General features: G+C 43.9%; 1 protein-coding gene across 4 annotated transcripts in view; it reads right to left on the bottom strand.

The window, feature by feature from the left end:
• Positions 1-8541: 8541 nt before the first annotated feature.
• The window catches only part of LARP4B (La ribonucleoprotein 4B), a 109896-nt gene continuing 95850 nt past the window's right edge, over positions 8542-22587 (bottom strand). For 3 of the 4 annotated variants that reach the window (XM_037891024.2, XM_043541501.1, XM_037891025.2), the window contains exons 16-17: positions 20804-20912; positions 8542-12467 (exon numbers count right to left, since the gene is read on the bottom strand). In XM_037891024.2, the coding sequence (XP_037746952.1) occupies positions 12186-12467; positions 20804-20912 (391 nt within the window). In that variant the 3' untranslated portion in view covers positions 8542-12185. The remainder of the gene's footprint in view (positions 12468-20803; positions 20913-22587) is intronic. The other variant, XM_043541502.1, reaches the window with a different exon arrangement.

The following is a 22587-nucleotide window of genomic DNA, read 5'->3' as shown; positions in this document are numbered from 1 at the left end:
AACCTGTCCCAGAGATGAGAATGGGAACATAAGGCACTACAGCTGAAACATTTTGGTTTTCTGCAGGAGCCAAACATTTTCGGCAAATAAATTTCATTTAAAAAAAGAAAAGGAGTACTTGTGGCACCTTAGAGACTAACCAATTTATTTGAGCATAAGCTTTCGTGAGCTACAGCTCACTTCATCGGATGCATTCGAATGAAGTGAGCTGTTGCTCACGAAAGCTTATGCTCAAATAAATTGGTTAGTCTCTAAGGTGCCACAAATACTCCTTCTCTTTTTGCGAATACAGACTAACACGGCTGCTACTCTGAAAAATTTCATTTAGTCAAACAATTTTCCATTCAAAAAGCCAGTTTTAGAACATTTCCAACCAGACCTGGCTTTTCAGGTACCCAGGAAAAGTGAAGAATCTCTAAAAAAGCAACATAGTACAATGCTTTCTTCTCCAATAACAGCACTTCTTCACCTTGCAAGGCCAATTCCTGATTCCAGGCCTAAAAGGTTCAAACAATACACATGGTGCAATGGTTTTCTGTTAAATATTTTAGCATCACATACAAGAGTTCAGCCTGCTAGACATTTAATCTCAGAAAGACGCTAGGAAACCCAAGATACTAGAGTAAACACTGAAAACTTTTGCAGAGAAAGATGCAACAGATCTAGTTAAGGAAAGATAAAACAACGAGGAGTTCTTGTGGCACTTTATAGACTAACAAATTTATTTGGGCAAAAGCTTTCGTGGGCTAAAACCGACTTCAGATGTGTGGAGTGGAAAATACAGTAGGAAGATATATATATAGCAGTACATGAAAAGATGGGAGTGGATGAGTCACTACAAGAACTAAAAAAACCCCAACAAAACACTAATTTCCCCATGCTAATTTCCCCCTACTCACACCTTATTAACGGTTTGAAATGTGCCACCCTGATTACACTACAAAAGTGATTTTTCATCCCGATGATAATAGCTCACTTTAATTGATTTGTCTCGACTCCCCCCGAATAAGGCAACTCCCATCTTTTCATGTACTGATTATATATCTATCTATATCTTCCTACTGTATTTTCCACTCCATGCATCTGATAAAGTGGGTTTTAGACCATGAAAGCTTATGACCAAATAAATTTGTTAGTCCATAAGGTGCCACAAGTCCTCCTCGTTGTTTTTGCCGATACAGACTAACACGGATACCGCCCTGAAACCTGTTAAGAAAAGATAGCTCTACAGACTGAACTCCTCAGTTGAACTCTAGGCCCAAGGTGCTAGAGCTTCTGATTTGTCCAGAGACAAAGCTGGTTCCTGTTGGACTGGTGGAGCTGTCAATACCGGTGGTTGAAAGCTCCTGCCTATGGGTGGGAGAGGGAAGCATCCCCATCTATCTTTTCCTTTTCTGATGTCAAAATGTGTCTCAGGAGGACTGGTCCTGAAAGAAGAGATTGAAGATAGAGAAGGGTGAAGATATCCTTCAGGGAACTCTAGGTTTCAGTTAGTCCCAGAGCATAGGGTGTTCCAGTAATTAGGACTGACAGATACAGCACAACCATGGTCACAGGGGATGGCTGGTCCTTCCAGGTATGGGTGAGTACTGTCAAAGCATCTAACGGGGAACTCTTAGATGGTGGTTGTGGTGCTGATTCTTAGGCTTGAGTCAGAGCTGTCACTGGTACTGGTGGATCCTTTCTGCTCTGTGATTTATCCTCATGTTCAGAGTGTTTAAACAGGCTGAAATCCTTAGGACCCACATGCAAGGACTCACCTGACAGACCATTGGAGAAGGATCCCTTCTTTTGGAAGCAGACCTGGAAAGAGATCTAGCCTTGTGTTTGTAAGAGTGGCTCTTACTCTCATGAGAAGCCCCACTTGATGATTCCTGAGGCTTGCTTAGCTCTGGCTTTCACTCCTGAACTTGTGTGCCGAGGGGTGCTGCTCATGGATTGAGGCTGATGTATGCAAGGGAGGGCTCCTGACCATCGCCACAAAATGTTTCGTTAGATAGAACTTTCACCCCTCATGGGTTAGGGGAGGGAAGGCATGGCAAATGCTGCACTTAGCTGAGATATGAAAGCTCTCCCAGGCTATAGAGGCAGTGCCTGTGTTAGTCAGCCATGGAGAAGGAGCTGGGGCAGGAGAGTCAGTTCTTAAGCCTGGGACTCTGGGCCTTGGCTTTGTCCACAGGGAGAGACTCCTCAAGGAGGGGAAAAGCTAAGCTATACTAATTAGTGTTTTAGTCTTACAGTATAAACAGTAAAATACTAAAAACCATGCACAATATATTTACAGCTTCTGAAGAGGAAACATTGGAGGTATCTATGGACACAGAGGATTCCAACTCAGGCCATTTGGTGGTCACAGGGAACTAGAGAGGCGTCTGTCCATACTGACCTTTATACCCTTGGTTTGAAGCACGAGGGGAACTGCGCTGATAATAGACACTACTTGTTAGAAATCTCTGATCTCAGGCGTATAGGGACCAGCTCTTGAACATTAGCATGCTCCTGTGGTTTTACTAGTCACTCATCTTTTCCATGGGTGGAAAGATGGCAACAAAACCCACTTCTCCCACCATGCTTGAATCGAGCAACCTGCAGATGCTGAAATATGGAAAAAAAAATTCCAACAGAAAAAGTTTGATGAGTGCTGCTCAACCTTCCAGTTATGTCAGAGAGCACTGAAATAATGGTATGCACAGCAGCGTAGTCAAGCTAAGTAACATGCTGGGTGTGCACACTGCTAAATTTGAGTTGTGTACCTTTCACTTCCCACTGTTGATATGCAAAATAGCTTCCCCCCCCCCGCCCCGTCCCGATGCCAGAGTTTTAACAGGAAAGGAATCACTGTTTCCAGGTTCACATAAGCAAGCCTTGACTGTTCCCTTTTGGCTTGGCTTCCAGTCTCAAAACACTTACATATAAGATGTCACCATCCTCCAAAGCTTTCAATATCTTCCCCCACTAAATTTTACTAGTCAGAGGAAGGGACATGTCCACTATATGCAGGATGCTGGCCAGGATCCCCAGCACATCCAGAACATCAATCTCAGTGAGAACTGCCTAAAAGAACTAGAGAAAGCCTTTGCATTTTCTCAAGATTCACTACCAGGAAAGCAGCCAGTTCAATGCAGAAGAACACACTCTTCACAGAAAAAAAAAAACCAGAGTCAATATGATGTCTATCACTTGGAGCAGCATCTCTAACCTGCAGTTTTCCCTTGCCATAGTGTTCATAAAGGAACTGTCCTTCAGCGCAGCCAGGACTTGTTCCACACAACATGGAACATAGGAAGCATACTCAGATTTTAGCATGATAGAACTGAACAACTATGTATCATTTACTCACTGGAAAGCCAGCAATAACTATAAATATTCAGAGGCAGACCACACTTGTTTAATTTGTGCTGAAAACTAGTCTGGGATCTCAAAATCTAAAATATCAAATCTGACACATTTAATCTAAAACTGATTTTAATCCATGGACTTTCAAACATACCACATCAACAATGTTAATGTGAGTGTGAGTAGGGGAGGCAAGAGAAAAATTAAATTCAACGTACATTAAAAGTGTTACAATACACAGAGCACATTGATCTATGAAAAACACCTTGCTATTCACGTGTGAGGATCAGCAAACATCAAAATCATAGGTTTCAGAGTAACAGCCGTGTTAGTCTGTATTCGCAAAAAGAAAAGGAGTACTTGTGGCACCTTAGAGACTAAGCAATTTATTTGAGCATGAGCTTTCGTGAGCTACAGCTCACTTCATATTATGTCATGGGAGACTTTATAGCAAAGAATTACAAGATTAAACGGCCAGAGCAGGTGGGGAAAGTGGTGGAGCTTGAGGGAAGGATATTAGTACTAGGGGAGAAGGGCAGAGACTTCTAGAAGTAATAAGCTTGTAAGAGCTGTTAGAGTGGAGAGGCAGATGTGGGTGTAGGTAGGGCAGAAATCCTCCTAGGATCTGAAGAGCAGGAAGGAGTGGGAGTTTGTGCATGGCACATGTCCAGAACTGGAGCCATAATGGCATAAAATTTAAGAGGCATTTTTATTAGGCACCTATAATTCCGTTTTGATAATTACGTACATCTATTGAGCCTCGCTATGTTTTACGACTCCAAATTTATCCATCTATCCTTTCTTCCCTCCGAGTGCTCTTCACCATAATAGATTTACTGCTCGACAGACAACTGTCTACCCACAGTAAATGTGAACATAAAGCTACTGAAATGGTGGAAAATGTTAGTATTCAAATGAATCAAATAAGGGCACACAAGCACACACCTCCTCAAATTGAAGTTTTTCCATAAACTGTGGTCTTACAACATTTTGGAGGGGAAAAAGATGTTAACAAGCTTCTCCCCACACAGTACTGATAAAATTACGACCAAAAGTAAGTAATCTGGAGCCCCATTGGTTTCCGTTTTATCACAAAAACATTTTCAAAATGCGGCACTGTAGGAAGTGTCTGAAAGTTGTGCTGCTTTAAACTATGCTAGTATAGCGGTCCAATCCCTCTAGTGTGGACGCAGCTATATTGGTACAGCCTATTCACATACATAAGGAAAACAAGTATCCACACTAGGGCTTATACCAGTATAGCTATTTTAGTATAAAAAAATCACCCCCCTAAAGGAACTGGTAAAGCTTTTCAGCATCGACCAAACCTTCGGATAGTCAGTGAGGTAAGAAGTTTAATTTTAAAGATTCTACAGCTATTATACATTAAAAAAGACAAAACCTATACAAGATTTGCCGTAAAATAAGACTTTTAGGGTATATTTACACTGCAACTAAAAACCTGCGGCTGGCCTGTGCCAGCTGACTCGGGCTCCCGGGGCTTGGGCTACAGGACTGTTTCATTGCAGGGTAGACTCTCAGGTTTGGGCTGCAGCCCAATCTCTGGGACCCTCCCACCTTGCAGGGTCTTGGAGCACGGGATCCAGCCTGTGCCTGGAATTCTACACAGTAATGGGACAGCCCCACAGCCCAGGCCCCATGAGCCCGTCGGCTGGCCAGCCGCGGGTTTTTATTTGCAGTGTAGACATACCCTTAAATGGAATTTAGGATTAGAGTCTGAGAATGAGTCAGCTAGCACGTTTGGTGCCAAAAACTTGCAGAATACTCACTTGATGATGATCCTGCCCATCTTTGCTTTTTCCTCTATTTCTAGTGGCATAAAACTGAATAGTTTGGGTTTGTTCAATACCAATGTCAGGGCACCACGAGCAGAAGTATTTGTCAAACTGCTGCTGCCTCAATGAAGGAGGCATTTACTCATTTTGGCTAAACTCACGCTACTTAAGCCTAGGTCACTGCAGAATCCAAATCCCACCCCCCAGTGCAACTTCACCAATTGTAGCTCTAGTGTAAGCCACCTTCTGGTGTTTCATGGTAGGTCTACCCAGAAAAAAAAAATCCTCCATAGCAGCAAGTCTCACAGCTTGGGGCGACCAGTTTAGGCTCATGCTATGGAGCTAAAACTTAGTAGAGATGACGTTTGGCCTCAGGCTGCAGCCCAGGCTCTGGGACCTTCCCCCTGGCCCGGTTTTGGAGGCTAGGCTCCAGCCTGAGCCAGAATGTCGACACTATTTTTAGCCCTGTAGGTCAAGTCCGAGTCAGTTAACCCAGGCTCTCAGACACACTGCTGTGGAGGATTTTTTTGCTGGGTACATGTACTCTTAGTGTACTTTCTAAAAAAAACAACAAAAAAAGATGAGGTGTCCTTGTGGCACTTTAGAGACAAACAAATTTGTTCGTCTCTAAGGTGCCACAAGGACTCCTTGTTGTATTTGCTGATACAGATTAACACGGCTACCGCTCTGAAACGTGTTTTCTAAATGTGTTCTCAGCAGGTTAGATCAGCATTTCTCAAACTGGGGGTCCCGACCCAAAAGGGGGTTGTAAGGCTATTGCAGGGGGGCTCGCGAGATGGTACGGTATTGCCACCCTTACTTCTGCGCTGCTGCTTGCAGTGGCACTGCCTTCAGAGCTGGGTAGCCGGACAGCGGCGACTGCAGGCCGACCACCCAGCTCCAAAAGCAGTGCTGCCCCAGCAGCAGCGCAGAAGTAAGGGTGGCATAGTACAGTATTGCTGTACCCTCCCCACCGCCTTCCCCTGGGCAGTGTCCTCTATTTGGGAACTTGAAATATTTCCTCACTTTTTGAAAGGCTTCAGCGCCTTTGGCTGCAGGGGTAATGACTACATGCTTAATTTAGTGCTTCTATGAGGAGGTACAGTAATTTGCTATCTTTTTTGGGGGGTGTGGGGGTGGGGAGGTTGTCACAGTCTGAAATATTTTCAAGGGGGGCCCAGCAAAAAAAGTCTGAGAACCCCCTAGGTTAGATGAAGGTCTTGTTCACACTGCAAAGTTACATTGTGTTTGAACACATTAACTAAGGACGTGTCTACATGAGACATTAGTGAACAGCAAGCCATGGTGTGAATCTATAGCACACTAGGTTGCTGTGCAGTACCATCCCATGTGAACACTAGCACTGTGCACTCCAAGTACCAGAGTGCACTCTGGCTCTTACTACTTGTAAAGTACAGTAAGTCCAAGAGCACACGGGTACTTTCAGAGCACCGTAGCAGTGTCCACATGGGATGTTACTAGGGAGCAAGCTAGCTCGTTGCAGATGCATACCCTGCTTTGCTGCGCAGTAACGTCCTGTGCAGACAATCCTTCTAACAGGATACTAAGCACACAAACGTAGAGACAAGGATGTGCCATGTTTAACACTGTCAGCCAGTCGCAGTTAACCATAAAACAGTCCTTGTCAGCGCAGAGTGCAAATTCATAGATACTAATGCCAGCATGGGCCATTGTCATCATCTACTCTGACCTGCTGCACAGCACAGGCTATAAAACTGCCCCCAAAACAACATCTAGAGCAGATCTTGTAGAAAAAATATTGGACGTTTAAATATTGTCAGTGATGGAGAATCCACCATGACTGTTGGCAAACTGCTCCAAAGATTAATTACTCTCACTGTTCAAATGTATGCCTTATTTCCACTCTGAATTTGTCTAGCTTCAACTTCCAGCCATTGGATCACGTTCTACCTTTTTTTGCTAGACTGCAGAGCCCATTATTAAATATTTGTTCCCTATATAAGTACTATTAATCAGGTCACTCCATAATCTTCTCTTCATTAAACTAAATAGGTTGAGGTCCCGGAGTTTATCATTATGAGGCATGTTTTCTTAACCTTTAATCATTCTTGTGGCTTTTCTCTGAACCTTCTTAATTTATTAACAGCCTTCCTGAACTGTGGGCACCTGACACAGTATTCCAGCAGTGGTCAGGCCAGTGCCAATCCAGAGGTAAAAACCTCTCTACTACTCAAGATTCCCATTTATGCATCCCTAGCTTTTTGGCCACAGTGTCACACTGCGAGTTCATGTTCAGCGGATTATCTACCATGGCCTCCAAATCTTTTTCAGAATCACTGGTTCCGAGGATAGAGTCCCCCACTGGGTAAGTATGGCCTACATTCTTCAATCCCTGATGAATACATTTAGCTATATTAAAATACATAGTTTACTTGTGTACAGCTTACCAAGAGCTCTAGATTGCTCTGAAGCAATGACCTGTCCTCTTCAGTATTTACCACGCCAATAATTATTTAGCTAACACAATAAGCTTTCCTAGTGTAGAGAAGCCTATGCTGTTTAAAATACCAGAAGCTGGTCTACAATGGCACCCCAAATGTTTCTCCCTCTGTGAGAGCTGCCATTAGTGGTGGCAATAGGGGAAATGGAAAGAAAAGAAAAACAGACATTCAGGTGTCAGCCTAGCGAACAGCATCCAAGGGCAGTTAGAAAGTGCTATTCTACCACTTAAGAGAAGTCATTGGGAGTTCAGTGCTCTAAAGGCTCTTTAATATACAACACATGCTAAAACACTAAGACTTGCTGGGTAACCCAGTATCTATTTTGTTAACATTAAACTTGGTTCTTGCAACTGGTAAATACTAAATGCAGCTGATTCATATGCTGGACTAAAAGAAATAAAAGGACTTCAATTATTTTTGAAGGTTTTTTGTTTTTTTAAACCTGGAGGGCAGAGCATCCAAAACATTTTTTTCCCCATCGAATAAAATAGCCAAACAGTGTAATTGAGGCAGTGCCTTACAAACAGTTTTCTAGACTGAGAAAGTCATGTACCAGGACACTAAGTTTCAATCCAAATTTGAAGCCCAAAATATTATGGGACAGTCATAAATCCCCAAAAAGGGGTTGCAATGGAAGCATTCATAAAAAGATCAACGTACATTGGGACAAGCATCACTTCTACATTAACTGTTTCCTAATGAAGGCATGCAATTGTTTGCTCATCTCTTTAAATTGTGAAGACATTTTTACGAGGCTTAATCTTTACACCATGGTTTATAAACTCTCATTTCAAATCTATTCACAGCAGAGAAACATCCATAATATAAAGCAATGTTGAAGCAACATATTCTCCACAAATGTGAGCAAAAACCAAGGTAGTGACCGATACCGGTGAACCGTTTAATTTAAAAAAAAAAATCAAGAATTCAACAGTGCCTAAATCTTTATTTTTCATAACCTACATATTTTTCAAATTAGACAGTTTTACATTTTATGACACAAAAGGAAACTTAAATTACCAATAGTTTACATGTAAGCTTGATTCCAGTCTTAATGGAAGAAGTAGAACAAAAACAAAAACCCTCAAAAAAGCTTCCATATTACACTTCTATGTCATGAATTGGCAGCTGTTAGCTCTCCTTGAAAGTCTTCGATTGTCTGCTGCTATTAGTGTAATAGGTTACAAAGCACATAAAAATCCCTAAAGTTGCTAGCTGAAGGAGATATAGAGATAGGTATGCACCATTACAGTCAGCTGTTGCTTGTGATACACTGCATCGCACCCACAAAGGGCCTTTCCATATTAACTGCTGAATCTTCAGAAGATAATGCAGCAACATAAAAGTTTGCCACTTTCCACTGATTTCTAAGTGGCAAATTATGAAGTCATGGTGGGGACTGATCTGAAATGAAATTCACATTAAGTCTCAAAAGCAACCTTTGTTTCAAATACATTCCTGGAACAAGAGTTTCAGATCCTGTGTTAACTTGTTTTATACTTCCAAATGAAAAGCATCACCACACAATCCTACAAGTTAAAATGCCAATTTTAATTACTTTATCTCTGAACCTGTAACTCAGATACTGCTTTCTGGGAGGATTTTTCCTTTTAACTTTTTAAAAGCCACATGTTAACAGCTATAGGAACCATAGCAACAGTCTGCATGCAACATCACAACTTTCTACTCTGAAAGTCCATTTTGTCACCAAGTGGAAAAATCTCAAAGTAAATGCAGCAAAGATAAGTTTTTGTATATTATATACAGCTACTTGGCAGGTCACTTTTGCTTATTTTTAAAAAGCTATAAAACCACATCAGAGCAAGGTTTAAACTCCTGTTGCAACAGACTGTTGCTGGGTAAGCAGTAATTACAGTGTATTGACCTAGTACAAATGGCAGCAGAATACATTATAACAGCACAACACAATCCGCTGGTCTCAATATATTACCTTAAGTCCCAGTTGGCTATTATGAATAGCTGTACACTGTTGCTGTAAGTGACCATTCTGTATTGTTTGCAGCTGTTGAGGTTCACACTTTCAACAGGCAAACAACAAATCTCACAGCTGGCCTAAACCATACACAAGTCTAGCTGCCATTTTCACTGCCCACTGGGGAAAGGATAAGAATATTAAAATCCAATGACAGAACTGGTTTCTAAATTTTGGTGATGTTCGCTGTTGTCAGAGTCCTATCTCCTCCAAAAGAATTCAAAGTGTGCTTTTTAACAAAGGAACCAACAAATCTCATCTTGCCCATTTTAATCAACTCTGCGGTACACAGCAGGCTGGGTTTAAAAGGTCAAGTCATTACCATCAGATATCCGCAGTATAAAAATTGCTAAGAAATTATCTGCTACTTTTTTTTTCCCCTTCTTTTTTTTTAAACACACAGCCATATTCAAGTTCATTATCCATCTATGTAAGCGTGGACACTCTCTCTCTGGAAGAGGAGGTCAAATAAGCTTCAGGGTTTTTTTTTCTTGGCTATTTGAACTATTATCCCAATGAATTTATTTGATTCTATGACTGGGATCTTTAAAATTTCAGCTGAACTGCTAGACTGCCAGAATTGACTATTTACGTTATGTTCGGGAACACCTATTGGTTAAAATGCACACTTTTAGACAGACTTATGAAAACATTTGAGGGCTTTGAAATACGACTTTCTTTCCATTTCCCTTTTGCAGTGAAGAGGCAGAGTCAGTTCAGCACACCAGAATAAAATAAAAAAAACAAACAAAAAACAACAAATTAAAGTAAGATTCAAACCACAACATTTAGTTTATCTACATCCAGCTCAACAGCAACATTTATAATATATCAATAATTTTTATCAGATTTTTTTTCTTTAGGGTACCTTTTTATATGTTCTGATTATTTACAACTGTACAAGCAAAGCACACACTTCCAAGTGCACATATTTAATACAGTATTGACTATTTGCATTTACAGATTTTTCAACAATCTGAAAAAGATCAACTGTTTACGATCTTTAAGGTATATTACAAAACCTGCTGCTAGTTCCTGTACTACAGTATGTTTACCCAGTAAGACCAGTGACAATAGATACATACTGTAACTGAGTAATCCTGTAATTAACTCATGCTAACCCTTAAGGGGGTCAGACTTCATTAACTCTAAGCTGTCTTATACAAAAGTTAAGGCAAAGTCATTTTCAAGTTTAAATAAAATTCAAGTCTTTAAATATTGGATGGAAAGAATTTTTAAAAAATCAGTTGTTTAAACAAACATTTTTGTGGAATAAACTGTACTGTTATATTCAGCAGGAAAGAGGTTTATCTGAACTGCCTGCTATTTAAACACTTAAAGAAAATTTTTAGGCATTTTAAAACAAAAATAATTTATATTCAACTTTATTAGAAGCTTGCTAATTTAGTGCATCCTTGTCCTTCAGAAAGCGCATCACTTCTAAAGTAAATATACGTGTGAGAAACCTCATCCCAGAGGTAAATAGCAGGGATCTCTTCCTCCACCACAAAAAACAAATACCATTATCTCAATGTTTGAAAAATTTAAATCCACATGCCAATGCTTGTAGTTACAGGAAGACGTCAACACTAGGCTGACTAAGATATGAACTCTTTCAAAGAGCACTTGGGGCCAAGTTAAAAAAAGTCTACACTGAGCACAGGGATAAACTAGAAAGTACAGTAATGACTCTAGTTAACTCCATCCTGGTGAGGGGGAAGATTAGATCATCACAAGAACACTATTGTGCTTTCTTGTGATAACAGCCGTTAGCAGGCTTCACCACTATACAAGCTCACAACCTCACAATTTTTTTCTATTCACAATGTGCTTTGTATTTCGAAATGATAGTATTCATTTTATTCTGGAGTGAGAAGCTGGTTACTTGCTTGCAGTACATCAGAACACAAATATTTTAGAACATCTCTATTGGTGCTGTCTGGAGGACTTAATTTTTTTTTCTTTTTTGCAAAAGTCATCAAAAAAGATTAGTTTTAAAAAAATGCTATAATCAACTATTAGTTTAACCTAAAAGTGCAAGTTTATTAACTGATATTTGGAACAGCAGCTCAATAAAAAAATCCTCAAGGTCATATTCATACTACTTTTGTACGATATATTTTTTTTCCCCCACACTCTACGCTCGCTGCTATTATCAGTCTTTTGGACATTTTAGAGATATAGTTACTTGCAGTTATTAAAAAATTGCCGCAGCACAGTTCAGGAATACTCACTGTATTGAGCTTGGATTCACAATGCCACAAGGAGACTTCATAAAAAAATTGATTTTTTAAGAGAACACATTTTCCATCTTGAAAATAATCAGACTAAGCATCACCTCCAGTTAAGCACCAGCCTAAATATAAGGTTTAGATCAATTAAATCCTGGAAAAATAGAACGTTTGCTCAAGAGGGTAAAAAATTATTTCATAGAAGGAAAAACTTGCAGGCATTTTATATGCCTAGCAGCACTGCAAACTCCCTAACCAGCAACTCATTCTCTGTACTCTGAGTGGGAACATGGGTTTTAATTTGTGGGAAGTAGAACTCTTTTCAACCCCCTCCCAAGCATTAGTTTCACTGAGGAGATTTTGGGGGGGTGTTCTGTTCTTTATTTAAACGTTTCCCAATGGCTGGAGGGGGCGATCTGCGCCCTGACTGTCTCCTCTGGTCTTTGGGCTGTCCTGGATTTGACTTTGTGGGAGGGGGTTCTCTGTTTTTCTCTATTGTTTCTGTGGGCTTTCTTTCATCTTTCCCACAAGCTACAGTGTTTGGCTTCTGTTCTTTCTGGGGCTGCAACGTAGGTGGATCCTTAGTTGTTCTCTGGCAAATCTCTGCATAACTAGGTTTTCGTAGTTCCTGTGAAATGGAAGATAAACAAAAGACACCGAAGTTAAAACAGTATTAGTCTTCATTGTGACTATGTAGCACAGAAATTATGCATGATAATATATGCAACTACAGGGAAGATTTAGCACAATTTAGCATGTGACGTTCATGCAAGTAGCATTACAGCCAAGACTGGCTGGAAGCAAGAGACAAATCTTCAAGTAATAGGTTTATCGCTGAATAGCAGCGTATAACCTCCCATCTAGACCTGAACAAGGTGGGAACAGGGGTAAAGAATTATCTCCTTTTAAAGTTTAACAGATATATTTGCTAATACTAAGACTGCCTACTTTGGAAAAACAGTTACCTACCTTTCATAACTTATTCTTTGAGATGTGTTGCTCATGTTCATTCCATGTTAGGTGTGTGTGCGCCCACATGCATGGTTGTCGGAAATTTTCCCCTTAGCGGTATCCATAAGGCCGCCTCTGGCGCCCCCTCTAGTCCCACGCTCATGTGCCAGTATATTGGGTGCCGCCAGCTCCGCACCCTCTCAGTTCCTTCTTGCTGTCAATGCAGACAGCGGGGAAGGAGGGCGGGTCATGGAATGGACATGAGCAACACATCTCAAAGAACAGTTACAAAAGGTAGGTAACTGTTTTTTCTTCAAGTGCTTGCTCACGTTGATTCCATGTTAAGTGCCTCACAAGCAGTATCCATGGAGGTGGGCTCGCAGTTCATGGTCGTGTGGCTTGCAACACTGCTTTGCCAAAGCTGGCGCCGTCCCAGGCTTGCTGGGTGATGGTGTGGTTGGATGCGAAGGTATGGGCCTAAGACCAGGTAACGGCTCTGCAGATATCTCGAATCGGTACCTGCACAAAGGAAGTTGCTGAAGAAACTTGTGCTCTAGTGGAATGGGCAGTCATGAAAGCCGGTGGTGACACCCCCACTTGTTCATAGCAGAACCTGATGCAGGCGGTTATCCACAAGGAGATCCTCTGAGAGGAAAAGGGGAGGCCCTTCATTCTGTCTACCTTGGTGATGAAAAGCTGCATCAACTTACAGAAGGGTTTAGTTCTCTTGATGTAGAAGGCTAAAGCCCGTCTAACATCCAAACAGAATAACTGTTAGACTGGTGAGACTTTGGAAAGAAAACCAGTAGGAAGATGTCCTTGTTATAGCGGAATTGCGACACCACCTTTGGTAAGAATGCTGGATGGGGGTGTAGCTGGACTTTATCCTTATAGAAAACTGAAGGGGTGTTCTGACATGAAACCTCATTCTGTATAACTGTCAGGCCAAAGTGATCGCTACCAGGAAGGTGACCTTCCACAAGAGAAGCAGCAGAGAGCAGGATGGCAATGGCTTGAAGGGGGGACCCAGGAGCCGAGAGAGAACCAGATTCAAGTCCCACGGAAGGACTGGATTGCAGACCTGAGGGTAAAGCCTCTCCAAGCCTTTCAAGAACCTGAGCATCATTTCGTGAGAGAAGAACAATCTGCCCTGGATCGGAGGATGAAAAACTGAGATAGCTGCCAAATGCACCCTGATTGATGAAAAGGCCAGCCCTGGAGTTTGAAGTGAAGCAGGTAGTCCAGGCTGGACTGAAGTGAGGACTTGGAGGGGGAAGACAACAGGTAAAGCATTTCCACTTGGCCAGGTAGATCGTCCTGGTGGAGGGCTTCCTGCTACCCAGCAGGATGTTCTGCACTTGAACTGAGCAGGCCCATTCCTCAGCATACAGCCAGGCAGAAGCCACATTGTCAGACAAAGGGACACCAGGTTTGGGTGGTGCAGATGGTCCTGGTTCCGCGAGAGTAGATCCGTTCGGAGCGGGAATTCAAGCAGGGTTGCTATGGAGAGATCCACACGCACGCCGAACCAATGCTGTCGAGGCCAGGGTGGAATCATAGAATCATAGAATATCAGGGTTGGAAGGGACCCCAGAAGGTCATCTAGTCCAACCCCCTGCTCGAAGCAGGACCAAGTCCCAGTTAAATCATCCCAGCCAGGGCTGTGTCAAGCCTGACCTTAAAAACCTCTAAGGAAGGAGATTCTACCACCTCCCTAGGTAACGCATTCCAGTGTTTCACCACCCTCTTAGTGAAAAAGTTTTTCCTAATATCCAATCTAAACCTCCCCCATTGCAACTTGAGACCATTACTCCTCGTTCTGTCATCTGCTACCATTGAGAACAGTCTAGAGCCATCCTCTTTGGAACCCCCTTTCAGGTAGTTGAAAGCAGCTATCAAATCCCCCCTCATTCTTCTCTTCTGCAGACTAAACAATCCCAGCTCCCTCAGCCTCTCCTCATAAGTCATGTGCTCTAGACCCCTAATCATTTTTGTTGCCCTTCGCTGGACTCTCTCCAATTTCTCCACATCCTTCTTGTAGTGTGGGGCCCAAAACTGGACACAGTACTCCAGATGAGGCCTCACCAGTGTCGAATAGAGGGGAACGATCACGTCCCTCGATCTGCTGGCAATGCCCCTACTTATACATCCCAAAATGCCATTGGCCTTCTTGGCAACAAGGGCACACTGCTGACTCATATCCAGCTTCTCGTCCACTGTCACCCCTAGGTCCTTTTCCGCAGAACTGCTGCCTAGCCATTCGGTCCCTAGTCTGTAGCGGTGCATTGGATTCTTCCATCCTAAGTGCAGGACCCTGCACTTATCCTTATTAAACCTCATCAGATTTCTTTTGGCCCAATCCTCCAATTTGTCTAGGTCCTTCTGTATCCTATCCCTCCCCTCCAGCGTATCTACCACTCCTCCCAGTTTAGTATCATCCGCAAATTTGCTGAGAGTGCAATCCACACCATCCTCCAGATCATTTATGAAGATATTGAACAAAACCGGCCCCAGGACCGACCCCTGGGGCACTCCACTTGACACCGGCTGCCAACTAGACATGGAGCCATTGATCACTACCCGTTGAGCCCGACAATCTAGCCAGCTTTCTACCCACCGTATAGTGCATTCATCCAGCCCATACTTCCTTAACTTGCTGACAAGAATACTGTGGGAGACCGTGTCAAAAACTTTGCTAAAGTCAAGAAACAATACATCCACTGCTTTCCCTTCATCCACAGAACCAGTAATCTCATCATAAAAGGCGATTAGATTAGTCAGGCATGACCTTCCCTTGGTGAATCCATGCTGACTGTTCCTGATCACTTTCCTCTCATGTAAGTGCTTCAGGATTGATTCTTTGAGGACCTGCTCCATGATTTTTCCAGGAACTGAGGTGAGGCTGACTGGCCTGTAGTTCCCAGGATCCTCCTTCTTCCCTTTTTTAAAGATGGGCACTACATTAGCCTTTTTCCAGTCATCCGGGACTTCCCCCGTTCGCCACGAGTTTTCAAAGATAATGGCCAAGGGCTCTGCAATCACAGCCGCCAACTCCTTCAGCACTCTCGGATGCAACTCGTCCGGCCCCATGGACTTGTGCACGTCCAGCTTTTCTAAATAGTCCCTAACCACCTCTATCTCCACAGAGGGCTGGCCATCTCTTCCCCATTCTGTGATGCCCAGCGCAGCAGTCTGGGAGCTGACCTTGTTAGTGAAGACAGAGGCAAAAAAAGCATTGAGTACATTAGCTTTTTCCACATCCTCTGTCACTAGGTTGCCTCCCTCATTCAGTAAGGGGCCCACACTTTCCTTGGCTTTCTTCTTGTTGCCAACATACCTGAAGAAACCCTTCTTGTTACTCTTGACATCTCTTGCTAGCTGCAGCTCCAGGTGCGATTTGGCCCTCCTGATATCTTTCCTACATGCCCGAGCAATATTTTTATACTCTTCCCTGGTCATATGTCCAACCTTCCACTTCTTGTAAGCTTCTTTTTTATGTTTAAGATCCGCTAGGATTTCACCATTAAGCCAAGCCACCATGGAGCCATCATGATTTTTGTCTCTTGATCTTCAAGAGGACCTTGTACAGCAGGGGTATTGACAGGAAAGTGTATAGAAGTGTCTGTCTATGGGAGCAGAAAGGTGTCTGACAGGGAGCCTCTGTCGAGCCTGTCAATTTAACAAAACTGCTGACATTTCCTGTTCAGTCTGGATGCAAACAGATCCACCTGCGGAGTCCCCCAACTCTGGAAGATCGCACTGACCACCTGTGGGTAGAGTGACCACGTGAGGCAAGACAAGAAGAACCTGCTGAGGAGATCTGCCAGCGAATTCCTGGCCCCCGGGAAGTACAAAGCCATAAGATGAATGGCGTGCTGCACAAAAGTCCCATAACTGGAGAGCCTCTTGGCACGGGACTGATGAGCGAGCTCCACCTTGTTTGTTGATGTAGAACATTGCGGCGGTATTGTCTGTCAGGATTTGAACAACTCCGCCCATCAGGTAGGGAAAAAATGCCTGGCAGGCCAAGTGTATCACCCCGAGTTCCCTGACACTTATACAGAGGGAACAATCCTCCTATGATCAGAGACCTTGTGCGTGGAGACCATCGTGGTAGGCTCCCTACCCCAGATCTGACGCGTCAGAGACCAACATCACTGATAGAGATGGGGCTGTGAAGGGAATCCTTTCCAGCACAAATCAAGGGTCTGTCCATCAAGCCAGGGATGACAGGATGTGCGATGGAACTGTGACCAGTAGGTCCAAATCATGTTTGCTGGGAGCTTAGACTGATGCCAGCCACATCTGCAGGGGTCTAAGGCGTAGACGCGCATGTCGGACCAAGTAAGTACATGCTGCCATGTGGCCCAGCAGCTTGAGGCATACCCGGGCGCTTGTGAACGGGTGGGGCTCTTAAACGTGTGATGAAGTCCAACATGGCTCAGAACTGGGACTCCAGCAGAAAGGCCCTGGCCTGGGTAGAATCAAGTACTGGCTCCTTTGAATTCTGTTCACTGAACCGGGGCCAGGATTGATTACTGCTCATTCATAAGTAGACCTAGCTCCTGACAGGTGGCCCACACCAGATTAAGGCTGTGCTAAACCTGGGCTCACGACCTGCCTCTGACAAGTCAGTCATCAAAGTACTGGTAGATCCGCACCCCTCAATGCCCCAGGTAAGCGGCCACTACTGCCATACACTTTGTGAAGGCCCTCAGAGCAGACGAAAGGCCGAAGGGCAGTGCTGTGAACTGGTAATGGCACTGGCCCACTACGAATCGGAGGAATCTCATGTGACCATGGAAAATAAAAATATGGAAATAGGCGTCCTTTAAGTCTAGGGATACCAGTATCCTGGATCCAGACAGGGGATGATGGAGGTCAGTTAGACCATGCGCAACTTCAACTTCTTGAGGTATTTGTTGAGGCAACGCAGGTCTAGGATGGGTCTGAGGCCCCGCTTGGCCTTTGGGATTAGAAAATAGCAGGAATAAAACCCCTTTCCCCTCATATCTTGAGGAATTTCCTCTACAGCCCCTACCCATAGGAGGGTTTCCACCTCCTGGATGAGAAGTCTCTTGTGAGAAGGGTCCCTGAAGAAGGCTAGGGGATGGAGGGAGAGGTGGAGGAGAACTGCAGGGTGTAATCAGATGTTATGGTGTTGAGCACCCAATGGTCTGAGATAATTTGGGACCATGCAGAAAGGACCAGGGACACCCAGTGCAAAAATAAAAGGGGGACTGGGTGGATCAGGGTTAGTCTGGTGTGTTGCCCTGGGGCACACCCTCAAAATGTTCGCCATGGGCCACCTGAGCGGCGGGCGGGGTCCGACTGCGGGGTCAAGGAGAATGGGGAAAATACGGTCTTTCCTTCTATAGGTCCTTTGTCGAGGTGGACCCGAGTATCTGGGTGGCAGCTGGAAGTGCCTCCCTGATGTCGGAAGTTCTTAGAGCCCAAAGGAGTGCAGGGTGGCCCTCGAGTCCTTCAGCCCATGCAGCCTGGTGTCCGTCTGCTGTGAAAACAGGGCATTGCTCCTCAATGGGAGGTCCTGGATGGACAGTTGAACCTTGTTCAGGAGCCCTGAGGACTGCAGCCATGAACTGTGTCACATGGAGACAGCAGATCCATCAATGGCGCTGCCAAATCGGCTGCATCTAACGCTGCTTGAAGAGAGGCCTTGGCCACTGCCTTGCCCTCTTCCAAGATGGCCAAGAACTCTTGTCTTGACACCTGGGCAGAGTCCCTTAACTTGGCCATTGAATGCCAAGTGTTCTAATTGTATCGCCCCAGCAATGCTTGCTGATTGGTGATACGTAGCTGCAGACTGGCAGTAGAATACACTTTTCTACCAAAAAGGTCAAGTTTCTTAGGGTCTTTGTTTTTAGGGGTTGCACTAGATTGCCCATCTGTCCTGTTTGTTCGCAGATGAGACCACCAGTGACCATGGGGGTGTGTGGATGGGAGTACATGTATTCAAAGCCTTGGGCAGGGACTTTTTTTTTCCCTCTGCCCTTTTAAATATTGGGGGCAAAGTGGCTGGCATTTGCCACAGTGCTTTGACAAGTTTTAAACTACATACAAGGAAAAAACTTGAAGAATCCAAGAACAAATATCACTAGGGAACTTGCAAGAGCAAGGAGCATTCCAACAACTGTCACAGGCAGTAAGAATGAATTAAGAGGGTGTGGGGCTGGCGGCATCCAATATACTGGTGCAGGAGCATGAGACTCCAGGGAGGCGCCAAAACTGTTCCTCTGGATACCACTAACGGAAAAATTTCCAACGCATGTGCATGCGCCTAACATGGAACTGACACGGGCAAGCACTCTAAGAACTTTCCACTTAACCGGTTCTCTCCCCTCTTCTCAGATTACGATGGAAAAGGGTAGCAGAACCAAGAAAGAAGGGAGTTTGGAAAAATGTTATTCATTAAAAGACAAAAAAAATGCCAAATCAGATATCTAAATATGGAGGAGAAGGTCACAACAGTGAGGTCAACTTAGCATATTGCCCAAAGCAGAAAGGACAAATCGATGAATCAAAAGAAAACATGGATACTTGCATACAGCACCACAGACATAGCAAAAAAGCAGTTAAATATTTGAAGCTAACCATACTGTTTGAGTCATTGACATGCCATCCAATTGTTGACAAGGCTCAAAAGTCAACAGATGATGGTTGGGAGTTCTGGATAAAAAAGTAAGTAAGTTTGGGACTGGAACAGTGCCCCACGCAATGTTGCCTCTAAGGGTATGTCTACACTGCAATGTAAGCCCAGGGTTTAAACTCATGCTCAAACTTAACCCCTACTTCCATCTACACATAAATCCTGCTGATCCAGTGCTTAGATCCAGGTTCCCAGGACCCCCTGGGAGTAGAGGATTCAAGCCTGAGTCAAGCCAGAACCCAGGGTTCAAGCCCTAATGCTTTGCAATGCAGATGCAGCCCCACCAGCTTTATGCTCTGGGAGACGCAAAAGTAACCCACGGGCTGACTTTTGGTCCTCTGGACTGTCAAGTTCGGTGGACGGTCAAGTTTACACACTGCAACATGAACAAAGGACCAGAGCGAGCACCTTTTGGGAGGGTGCTAGGAAGTCTGAGATATGGGTGGTTGGACTCAGGCCTGCATAATGCAATGTAGATGCTAGAGCCCCAGATTGGGGTCCAGGTTTCAATAATTAGTAACCGGAGGTTACAAATGAATGGAGATGCTCTAGCCCTAGGTTAACAAACCCAGGGTCTGTTAACTTGAGTTTTACGAACCCTGGGCTTTCATTGCAATGTAGACATTATTTACACATGTGCTTAAGGGTTTTAGTACACAGACTCTGCCAACACAGACAAGCGTCCCCTTTTGTGATCAATAAAGTTCACCATTACACACCTTGCTGTGCCTGGAGTACATAGGCAGTGCAGTGCAGGTTTCAGTCTCCCTGATAAACATATTAAGGTCTGAGCGACCTCCAAAAACTCCACAAAGGTTTGGTGGGATAACGGATAGAGGTAATGTTGGGAGATCTGGGGAAGTAACAGAGAGGAAGGAGAGGCAGGAGGGAGGGGATGGAGTGAAACCAAACTATGGGGAAGTGGGTTAGCAAATCACGAGAAGAGGAAATGTGTTAGTTAAATGGTGCTCCCAGATCAAAACTCTCCACTATGAACATAAACTGATGACAATTGCATAAACCGATGTTTTCCCTCCTTCCCAACTCCAAAATTGCACTTACTGGTCTCAGGGAAAAAAAAAGTCACTCCACCTATGACTAACTGTTCGTTCTAATTCTTCAGTGAGCTGAATTTTAATCATGGAAATGCAAAAATACTCTTGCCATTTTTTCTGCAAGATGTTATACAGCTATATTATTGCAAATAATCAGAAGAGACTTGAGGCAAGAGTAAAGATGCTGGGCTCACAGCTGTAAGTACCAATGGACAAACAATGGAAACGCTGTACTGTTAATACATCATCAAGTGATAACACTTACAAAAGATAGCTAATATGATCACTTACTATGGCAGCCCCATTGACTTGTACTGATTTACATGCAGTACTGAGCGTGGAAGAAAGTCTTTCCATACTTTGTGTCTCTCTCTGCTGCTTATCGACAACCTTGGAGTCACTGCAAGCACATACCAGAAAGTGAATCTCAAAAAGCTATCTTCACGTTTGGAACTTGAAAAGTCAACATGTGAGCAGATTACGCATCTAAGAGTATTTTTAAATCAGACTGATTTAGACTGCAAGAAAGTTACAGCTCTATGTGAACTGACATCTATAACAACCTTTTAAACATTAATTCGCGATATATTTTAAACCCTACCTTTTTAAAAAGTATATTACCCTTTAATACATGACTTAAAATAAGGAACATGTTACAAATTCTAATTAAGTTAATATTTGTTTGAAACTAGAGATGGACCAGGACATCAAAGCTCACATATTATCTTGCTACAATCTTATTTTCTGATTCTGAAGTCTCAATTCTGAAGGTTGTGGCACACAGTACTTGGAAACAATTCTATTATTGTATGACAAAGTGATATTAAATATTGCTGGGGGAGTTAGTCTATGAACTCCTTTGTTCTGTAAGTGGGGGTGTCTGCAATGTAATGTGAGCCCAGGGTTTGAACTCAGACTCAAGCTTAATCCCCTTTGGTCTACACACAAATTACACTAACGTAGGGCTCAGACCCAGGGTCTCAAGACCCCTTGGGAGAGCAAGGTTCAAGCCTGAGTCAAGCCAGGACTCACGGTTCAAACCCTATTGCTTTGCAATGTAGACACAGCCCCACTGGACTCCTGGCTCTGGGAGTCTGCCAAAAGCAACCTACAATCCCATGGGCTGACTTTCTTTGTCCTCTGTATAGTCAAGCTTGATGAAAAACGGTTACCTACCTTCCGTAACTTGTTCTTTGAGATGTGTTGCTCATGTCCATTCCATTTTAGGTGTGCGTGCGCCCATGTGCACAGTTGTCTGAGATTTCTGCCTTAGCGGTATCCATAGGGCTGGCTGTGGCGCCCCCTGAAGTGGCGCTCCCATGCGGAGGTATATCAGGCGCCGCCGGCTTGCACCCTCTCAGTTCCTTCTTGCTGGCAACTCTGACAGAAGGGTAGGAGAGCAAGTAATGGAATGAACACAAGCAACACATCTCGAAGAACAGTTACGAAAGGCAGGTAACCATTTTTTCTACAAGTGCTTGCTCATGTCGATTCCATGTTAGGTCACTCACTAGCAGTATCCACGGAGGTGGGCTTGGAGTTCACAGCTTAGCGGCTTGCAGTACTTCCCTACTGAAGCTAGCATTGTCCCAGGCCTGCTGGGAAAGAGCACAGTGGGACGTAAAAGTGTGGATGGATGACCAGGTGGCTGCCCTACAGATGCCCTGGATAGGCAGCCAAGGAGGCCTGCGCCCTGGTAGAGTTGGTGGTGACAATCACCGGGTGTGGCACCTTTGCTTGGTTGTAGCAGAAGCAAATGCAGGCAGTGATCCAAGAAGAAATTCTTTGAGTGGATATTGGGTAACATTTCATCCTGTCTGCCACAGCGATGAACAACTGTGTCGACCTACAGAATGACTTGGTCCTATCCACATAGGAGGCCAGAGCCTTCCTGACATCCAGGGTGTGTAGTCTGTGCTGCTCTTCTGACTTACGCGGCTTGGAAATAAGACCGGTAAGTAAATGTCCTGGCTCGAATGAAACAGACTACTTTAGGAAGAAAAGCCAGGTGCGGCCTTAGCTGGACCCTGTCCTTCTAGAAGGTCATGTACCGTGGCTCCGAGGTGAGCACCTGA

This window comes from Chelonia mydas, chromosome 2 (genome assembly GCF_015237465.2).
Source record: "Chelonia mydas isolate rCheMyd1 chromosome 2, rCheMyd1.pri.v2, whole genome shotgun sequence".
In the NCBI taxonomy this organism is placed as follows: domain Eukaryota; kingdom Metazoa; phylum Chordata; order Testudines; family Cheloniidae; genus Chelonia; species Chelonia mydas.
This window is presented reverse-complemented; position numbering and strand designations above follow the sequence as displayed.